The 9,856-nt window shown below is 32.0% G+C and overlaps 2 protein-coding genes across 2 annotated transcripts in view; both read right to left on the reverse strand.

Annotated features, from left to right (window-relative positions):
- Positions 1–3,358: 3,358 nt before the first annotated feature.
- On the reverse strand, positions 3,359–4,443 carry HELRODRAFT_67557 (hypothetical protein; the record flags this gene model as incomplete). The annotated part of the gene is made up of 2 exons (XM_009026859.1): positions 3,359–3,495; positions 4,266–4,443. 2 exons carry the CDS (start codon positions 4,441–4,443, stop codon positions 3,359–3,361), a joined length of 315 nt encoding a protein of 104 aa, XP_009025107.1.
- Positions 4,444–9,287: 4,844 nt separating this feature from the next.
- Positions 9,288–9,856, reverse strand: part of HELRODRAFT_163662 (hypothetical protein) — a gene marked incomplete at both ends in the record, with an annotated part of 2,498 nt that continues 1,929 nt past the window's right edge. Inside the window, 2 exons of the mRNA XM_009027479.1 lie at positions 9,288–9,467; positions 9,570–9,653. Of these exons, the coding sequence (XP_009025727.1) occupies positions 9,288–9,467; positions 9,570–9,653 (264 nt within the window). The remainder of the gene's footprint in view (positions 9,468–9,569; positions 9,654–9,856) is intronic.

The following is a 9,856-nucleotide window of genomic DNA, read 5'->3' on the forward strand; positions in this document are numbered from 1 at the left end:
CGATGATGACGATAGTGGTGGTGGTGGTAATGGTGGTGGTAGTAGTGGTGGTAGTAGTGGTGGTAGTAGTAGTGGTAGTGGGGTGGTGGTAGTAGTGGTAGTGGTGGCGATTGTGATCATCATCATCGTCGTCATCATTATCGCCAAAATGTCGTCGTCAAACTTTTAATTTTAATCATCTTAATCTATTATAACCTTCATCATGAATACTGTCACCAATATCATCATCATCATCATCATCACTATCATCCTCATCACTATCATCATCATCATCACTATCACCATCATTACCATCGTCATCACTATCATCACCACCATCATCATTGTCATCATCATCATCACAATCATCATCAGACCGCTATGATGATGAGAATGACTACGATGCCCATATCCTTGAAGGTCGAACCAGTCTCCACTATGAGATTCCTATGAGCTGGCGTTATTATGGTCACTGTATATGAGGTGATAGTGAAGATGATGATGATGATAACGGTGATGATGATGATGATAATGATGATGTAATCATGATGACGGCGATGATGATAATGATGATGTAATTATGATGATGGTGATGATGTTGATAGGACGATGTTAACGATGATAGTAGTTATGAAGATGATGATGATGATAACGGTGATGATGATGATGATGATAATGACGAGGGTGATAGCGATGATGGTGATGATGTTGATATGACGGTGTTTATGATGATAATGATAGTAGTTATAATGATGATGATAATGAAACTGACGATGACAAGAAGAGCGGATCAAATCAACTACTAACTTTTCAATTTTTCAATTTTTTTTTCCAAAACAATGCCAAAACCAAAAAAAGATAAGTGATAGTAACAGTTTCTTTATCAACTTTAGTAAAATTACTTCTCTATTTTATGGTTTACTAAAAACTCGACAAAAATTGCAATACAGAGAAAGACATTTTTAAAGAAATTTCTCTACAAAAGTTACTACATCTTCTGTAGCAGCCCCAGAATGACGATGATTTACTAAAATTGAAATTGCTTGGCTACTAACTATTTAGAATACTAAATTACAACTGATTACCGCGTTTAGGTATCAAGTTTACATATTACTACTGTGTATATCTATTATACAGTTTTTTTTTGAGTAAAATTACACAATTTGAGTTTAACTATCAATACGCTAATGTAATATTGAATATATTTATCTATTTACTACATTCGCAATTCAAACAAATTTCAAATAAATGTTTTTCTCTTCAAATTCTTCTATAAAAATTAATTTAGAAAAGTTCGTTACGGAAACAAAAACATAGACAAACAAACAAAGAAATCAATGAAAATAATTATACATCAATCCCATCATGACGTCATTTGAATTTTAAACGTGTTTTCAACGGAGGTATGAAGAGAATATGAGAATGAGAAAGAGAGGTAAAAATGAAAAATGGAGAGAAATGGAGAAAGATAAGAGAGGAAAGAGAGAGAGAGAGAGAGAGAGAGAGAGAGAGAGAGAGGGAGAAAGAAAATATTAATTAGGTTCACGTTCTTTGTTTTTTCCTATACCTATATGTGACGACGCACGAGGCAACCAAGGCTAGCAGCTTTTAATTGAATAATTAATCAATTAACCAATTAATTAATTAATTAATTTGTTAAAAAAATAATAAATTATTAATGTAAATTAATCGATTATATAATTTAATTAAATATTAATCAATCAACCGTTATGAAAATTCATCTTCGGCTTTCTTTGCGTCCAAAGTCATACACTGCAGCAAAAGACCAGACGTCTTTAACCCAATACACCATCACACCGTTATTATACCATATAAATAATGTTAATCCTAACCCAAAAAATGCTATACAAACTGAGATGAGACTTGTGGAGAAGAGAGCCAGGGCCAAAAATTCGCATGATTTCTTCTGTGCTAACACTAAGCCTTCTCTGCAACCCTAACAACGCGTTGTGTGTTGGTTGATGTTTGTGTGTGTGCGTGTGCGTGTGTGTGTTGGTATATTTGTGTGTGTATGTGTGTTTGTGTTTAATATAAAAAATATATAATTTAAAATGAATAGTGTCAGTTTGAAAAGTTTAAACTTTCAAAGTTGAAAAAGTTAACTCAAATGGAAGTATAAAAAACAATGAACGGAGCAATTGTTAATTTTATGAATCAATTAACTAACCAACAATCTAATCAACCAACCAACCAATCAACCAACCAACCAATCAATCGACCAATCAACCAACCAACCAATCGACCAATCAACCAATCAATCGACCAATCAACCAACTAATCAGCGAACCAACCGCAACAATAAACGATGAATTATTCGTGAAACATCCCAAATGCTGGTTCTCATAGCAGCAGGATGTGGGCAGAGTGATGGGTTGTCAGAATACTTCTTGTTCAATTTCCAATCCATATAATCGTGGAAACCACAGCAAGGTATCTTATACATTAAATTATAATAAAATATATCAATAATAATAACAAATTTTTTATTACAATAAAACCCAACATGTCAACAAGTCCAATTCAGAATGTTAGACAACTACAGAAAAAATTAAGATACTTCAAATTCTCAGTCACATGATAGAAATGAAGTGAATGACTCTGCGTTCAAAACCAGCCACTGTGACGTAAGAGACGGGCGTTTTACCGCTAGGCTATCTCACTAACAAATATTTTTTAAAAATCTTTCATAACTACTACCGTCTGTTGGATGAGGATGATGTAATCCTCATTGGCACCTGCGATGTACTGCAAGGTCCTGTTTGTTATCATGTATTCCAAAGACTGTTTGTGTGTTTGTTTGTTTGTTTGTGTGTTTGTTTGTTTGTTTGTTTATTTGTTTGTTTGTTTGTTTGTTTATTTGTTTGTTTGTTTGTTTGTTTGTTTGTTTGTTTGTTTGTTTGTTTGTTTGTTTGTTTGTTTGTTTGTTTGTTTGTTTGTATGTATGTATGTATGTATGTACGTATGCATGTTTGTGTGTTTGTATGTTTGTATGTATGTTTTTATTGTGGGGTATGTATGTATGTATGTAAGTTTGGCCATGCTCGATAAATTCCAATAAGAATTTTATCATGGTCAGTCCGCTTCTTATCATTAAAATTTTTTTTTAATTTTATGAAGCAAATAAAATTTCGTTTCGTTTCGTTTGTGTGTATGTTAGTTTGTTTTTATGGATGAATATATGTTTGTTTGTAGGTTTGTGCATACACATACTTAGGTAGTTTTATATATTGGCGTATGTATGTTTTGTTTATGGGTATGCAAGCGAGCACAAACACATACAAACAAATACAAAGATTTAAGAACATAAACAAATAAAATATTGAACTTTAAGAAGTTACACAAAAATACGCGAACGTTTTCAAGCGTAGAGAGACACATACAAACGCATACAAAAGTCTACAAAACTATAAAAACAAATACAATGATGAACAAAAGTATACAATAATATACAAACGCGTATAAAGATATAAAAAAGCATACAAAGATATACGAACACTTTCGCTTTTGGACAGTTGGCCAATGAGAGTACCGCTAACAAAATAGATGATGCCAAGGAAGAAAAATATCACCGAAAACTAGGTTAATAGGTCAGGTCAAAATGTTGGGGTCGTTCATCAGTTAATGGGTCATTTATTTGTTTATAAATCAACCAATTAACCTAAATTAATTATTAACCAACCAATTAAATGTTACAAAAATCAACCAAATATTTAGATATTTAAATAATTAGATCGTGTCAATTAAAGTATTACATTAAAAAATTAACCAATCTAATGTCTGGTTTTTATAAACCGGCCACTCAACCGGCCAATCAGATGATTAGATTTAAACACTAGCCAGTAGCCCCACAACTGGCCAATCAGTCGTCATTTTTTATAAAAAAATCTTTCCATTTTATAAACCACTAGTGTTTAGTTTCAAAAACAAGATACTGAATTAACCAATCATAGGCATAGTTTTAAAAACCGGTTAACAAAATCTTTACATTTAAAAACCAGCCAATCAAATCTCACCAAAGATAAGACCACCGAACTCCTCATGACAAGCCCCACCCCTCCGATGGCGTACATCACTATGAGGGATGACGTCATGATGATGAAGATGAACAGGAAGTCAACAAATAACTGCCTGTAAAAGAGCATCATTATCATAGCGCCCATAGACATTACCTGGCGATGATGATGATGATGTTGATGATGTTGTTGATGATGATGATGATTATGATGATGATGATGTTGATGATGATGATGTAAATTTTAGCTAACAAACAAACATACGTACAACCATGCAAACATACATAGAAGCAATCATGAAAACATACATACAGACATACATACATACATACATACATACATACATACATACATACATACATACATACATACATACATACATACATACATACATACATACATACATACATACATACATACATACATACATACATGTGCAATTAACGACAAATCAAAGTGTTAATCCATTTGTTACTTGATGTTTGACGGTTCAGTGTCACTCATCATGTTTTGGTTTTAACATACATACATACATACATACATACATACATACATACATACATACATACATACATACATACATACATACATACATACATACATACATACATACATACTTACATACATACATACAACATTAAAGATGGCGGAGATACAAAACAAGGCTTCCCATTTTTTGTCCACCAGAAACATAGCGAATGTGCGATCACATACTTGGTGACTACTTGGCTGCTCACTGGCGTCGGTATTTGCTACTGACAGATTAGCTTTCAGAGAGACAAATTTAAATCAATCAATTAATCTATAAATCAATTAACCACACAATTAATTATTAATTGTGTAAATTTAAAGTTTAAGAGAGATAAATTTAAATAAATTAATTGATGAATTGTAAATTAATAAGATATAAAAATAGTTAAGTGATGGATTGATTTTAAAATTTTTATTTGAGTGAGTGAGTGAGAGAGTGAGTGAGTGAGTAACTGATAGGACGTACGCACATCTCTTTTTTCCATCTTTAGTTGCTGTTGGTTTCTGAGGTCTTGTGACGGGTGACCTTCGAGGTTGATTCATCTGGGATGGAGACGAGGAGGATGATGATGATAATTGTGATGATGATGACGACGACGATGATGATGACAATAAAGATAACGATATTAATAATTGAGAAAATGTATGGTGCCTCAACGAAACAGCTACTACAAACGCTTAATAGTTATTATATAATAGCACTTAATAATAATAATTATCTCATAATAATTATATTTCTAGTTATATCATTATCACATCTGTTAAAAGAAGTTGACGTTTCTAACATTAATAACACCGATTAAAAAAATTATTGCGATGATAACGAGTTGATATTTTGGACATTTTGTTTTGTAAACAGAAGATAGAAGAGCGTATGATTGGATTTTATTTTCTGAGACAAATGAGACAATATAATTAATCAATTAATTTATTTATTTATTTATTAACTAATTATTTAAATTTTCTATTACCATTTGCTTTTCTGAAATTTTGAATAAAATTTTTGAAAAATTTTCGAAGTGATTTTTTGAAAACTTTAAATTCATTATACCTAAACTGCACTTTTTGGATATTTCATAATCTTAGTCGGTCTAGTTTCACGTTTATTTTATATAATTTATATTTATTTTGCTAGAATTATTATCAATTAAATTTATCCCTTCCTATAAATACATAAACGGTATGTTGAATTCATGATTATGAAAACAATTATCAGACAGTTTTGTTCATCAAGTTGTCAAATTGGGTATAAGACGTGTTAATAAGTAAATATAATAGATAAAGACATCTGTCTTTACCTATGATTTTCTCTTTATGTCTCTTTCTCTCTCTCTCTTTCTCTCTCTCTCTTTCTCTCTCTTTCTTTTTCTCTTTTTTTCTTTTTTTTTCTCTTTCTCTCTCTCTTTCTCTCTTTCCCTCTCTCTAACTTTTCATCCAAGTTCTCTATTTCTATCTTTCACACTTTCTTTTCTCCCTAAGTCTTTTCCTATTTTTCTTGCTCCATCACTATCTTTTCTCTCTTTCTCTTTCTCTCTCTCTTCCTAATCCAGCATCTCTCTCATCTTTTTTGTCTCCTCTCTCTTCTTCCTCTTCTTCTCCATGATGATATCATTGGATTCGATGGGGCCAGTTGATGTAGGTTGAAGGTTATTCTTTTTCGCTACGCACACGACCAACAGTATCGACAGCAGGCCTGTTATCAACTATAATTTATTTTATTATTATAAATATGATTATATTAATAGATTTAATTATGAATGTATTATTATTATTATTATTTTATTATTATTATTATAATTACCGACCAGTAGAGTGAGCAATAAACATAGGACGACCAAGTATATCCAGTTGTGGTTTTTCTTCAGGTCGATCAGAAACTGTTTGCATGGCTGGGATGATGATTGTAACGATGATGATGATGGTGGCGGTGGAGATAGATGGTGATGATGATGATAATGATGATGATGATGACGATGTCGATGGTGACGATGATGATGGTGACGATGATGATGATCGTAACAAATAATAATAATTTCATAATTTCATAATCCGATAATTTCATTTGGGTGCAATAATGTCGCAATAATTTTATATAAAAAAAACTGCTGTTATTCCAAAATGGGCTAGAGGGCTTTACCCCGTTCAACTCAAACCCGTGTACAACCAAAAAATACAGCAAACCCTTGTTAGAAATTCGGTAGTGGTGATGTTACACTTCCTCGGTGCATTGCGTTTTTTTTGGTAGCAGCAAGAATATGGTAGGGTTGTCGAGTCGGAAAAACCGACCGACTCGAACCAATCGGTGTGATTATGAAAGCCGCAACACTTACCCTGGCAATTTGAATAAACTAATTAAACTATTAAAATAATTAATTAATTATTTAATTATTTTAATGAATGAATAATTGATTAGTTAATTGAATGGTCAACAAGTTTAGCAAGGTTTTTGTTTTAAACTTCAAATAATTATGTCGAAAACCTATCTTATTCATTCATTTATTATATTTATGTGATTATTATTCATTCAATTAAAGTTTACAATCACCTTAATCAGTCAATTAAATAATTATTTGTGTAATATTCACAACCAATTAGTCACAACTAATAAATAAATTAAATCATTACATAGAATTAATTAATAATCTAAAAAAAAATAAATAAAGTCAATTTGAATAAACTAGTGATAGCAACATCTCTGTGGATATCGCTTAAGAAGAATAAGTCCTCATTGTTCAGCATTTCGTACGTGTCTATGTAGTATTTGTACTGCTCGAACGCTGCCTTTGTGGTCTGGTGTTTCATCATCATCATCATCATCACCATCATCATTATCATCATCATCATTATCATCATCATCATTATCATCATCTGTTTCGCCATCGTCGTCGTCGTCATCACTACCGAAATCATCCACTCACATTTCTCGTTTCTTCGAAAATGAATATGCACACCACCGTCGTCTCCATCGTAATGGAGATTGTCAACAACCCAAACTGAATGATTGAATGAATGAACGGACAAACGGACGAACGAACGAACGAATGAACAAACGAATGAATGAATAAATGAATGAAAAATTGACGGTTGGATAGATATATGAATGAATGCATGGATAGATTGATGGATGGATAATCAAAAAATAAGCGATTCGATGAACGAGCAAATGATTAATTAAACTAACAAAACCAATAAAAATAAGGCTACTAACAACAAGGATGAACTTCAACTTTTCTTTCATCACTCCGTATACCCCGCAGGCCAGGGCAACGGACACCATTGAACACTTAATGATAAGGACCATCCTATCTACTGACCTCACGGTCATTTGGATTCCCAAGCCTATGTACAATGCCTTAATAAAATTTTTAAACCTTTATATATTTTTTTTAGATAAAAACGAAAAAAGCAAAAAACATACAAAAAATAGGCAAAAACTAAACAATCAACCAAGCAAAACCTAGAAAGAACATACAACGCTATCTTTAGATACTTATTCCTTTTGTAAAATATACAAAACTATACAAAACCCCGACAACCAGCCATGCAAAACCCAGAAAGAACAAACAACGCAGTCTTCAGGTATTTATTCCACTTGTAAAATATACAAAACTATTCCAAACCCCGACAACCAACCATGCAAAACCCAGAAAGAACATAAATAGCCGTCTTCAAATACTTTTTCCTCTTGTAAATTTTTCTTAAAATTATGTTCGGAGCTGCCTGCTCTTCTGGTTGGTTATTATTTTCCGAACCAATCGTAACGTTCATTGAGTTTTTACCTTCTTCAATTGTTTCCGGTATTTTCGCGCCATCTACGGTCATATCTACGGTCATTTTTTGGTTATTTTATTATTATTTTTATTATTTACATTGTTGTTTTTATTATGTTTATTGTTTTATTTTATTATTCGCATGTTAAAATAATTTTTAATGTGATTTTCACTGGTCTAGTTATAGCCTATTGTATTTGTGTAGTTTTTCTATTAGCTGTAATATTGTCGAGGTTTTATGTTACGTAAGTACTTACGTACCGTTGGTTGTATTGACACCTTCTTTCATTGTTGTTGGATTTTAAGTACAATTTTAAAGTTTAGTCTTGTTTTTAAAATATTTCGAGATAAATACTTGATGAGAAATGTTTAAAAAAATATTTGTGTTTATGTTTTGTTCTATTAGCAGCTGCGTTTCTGAAACTATTTTTGTCATTTGGGTTCATATTATTTATAAAATAATAAATTTTATTTATAAATATTTATTAACATTTATTTTTAAAAATTATTATTTTTATTAGTATTTGGTTGTTTAATAGGTTGTTTGGTTGTTAATTAAAAATAGTGATAAGTGTGAAGATAGCAAATTCATAGGCACAAGACACATACAGAACATTTAAGACCCTATTACTAAGTTTTTAGACTATACATACAAAGTTGTTTTTACTGAATTACTGTTGAAATGACGAAAAGATCTTATGCGTTCACAACAGCTACCGTCGAAGAAATATTTTAGTAATTTTTTTTCCCATAAAAACATTATAAACAACAAACATGTAGTTGGTTATGTTTGAAAAACAATTTATCAAAACAAAACTAAATTTTTTTTAGAAACTCATTTGGCAAAAAAGTGTCAGAAACTCATAGACGTCCATTTAATTGTCATTAACCAAGCCATTAATCAAATAAAAAGTCAATTTTTCTCTGAAACTGCTCCTTTTTTCAGCTTTTCCTACTTTTTCTAGGACCCATTTTACTTTTTTCTCTGTTTTTTACCTTTCACGGGTGCGTCAAGTTCTTCACTGGCACTTTCGGCTATCCCACTGGGCGGGGCTGGATTGTGGAGGGTGGCCATGGCTGGTTGAGTGAGATTGCTCCCACGTTTTTTACGATAGCACAGGATTATTATAATCGTCAGACTGAGTGCTACAAGCTGAATGGTTGTATGCAGTAAGGGAGGTTATTTAGGATTTTGAATTTTTTTTTTCAGTCAGTCGGTCAGTCAGTCGGTCGGTCGGTCAATAAACTAGCTAACCGATAAGGAGAGAAGAAGAATGTTAGTCGCTAGTACGATCTTCATCAACTGCTTCTTTTTATGTATTGAAAGTCTCAGACAAGGCTGCGTGTGTTGATGTTGTTGCGATGGGCTGATGAATTGTTGTAATGATGTTATGTTGTTGTGATATGATGCCTGTAATGACGTCAGTATGTCTGTATTAAAGTTATTATCGTTATACAATCAAATACTGACAGACAGACCAACCAATCCTCAAACATACGCACACAATCACACACACACATACAAACAATTCTTTCTCTCTC

This window comes from Helobdella robusta, assembly GCF_000326865.2.
Source record: "Helobdella robusta unplaced genomic scaffold HELROscaffold_5, whole genome shotgun sequence".
NCBI lineage: Eukaryota > Metazoa > Annelida > Clitellata > Rhynchobdellida > Glossiphoniidae > Helobdella > Helobdella robusta.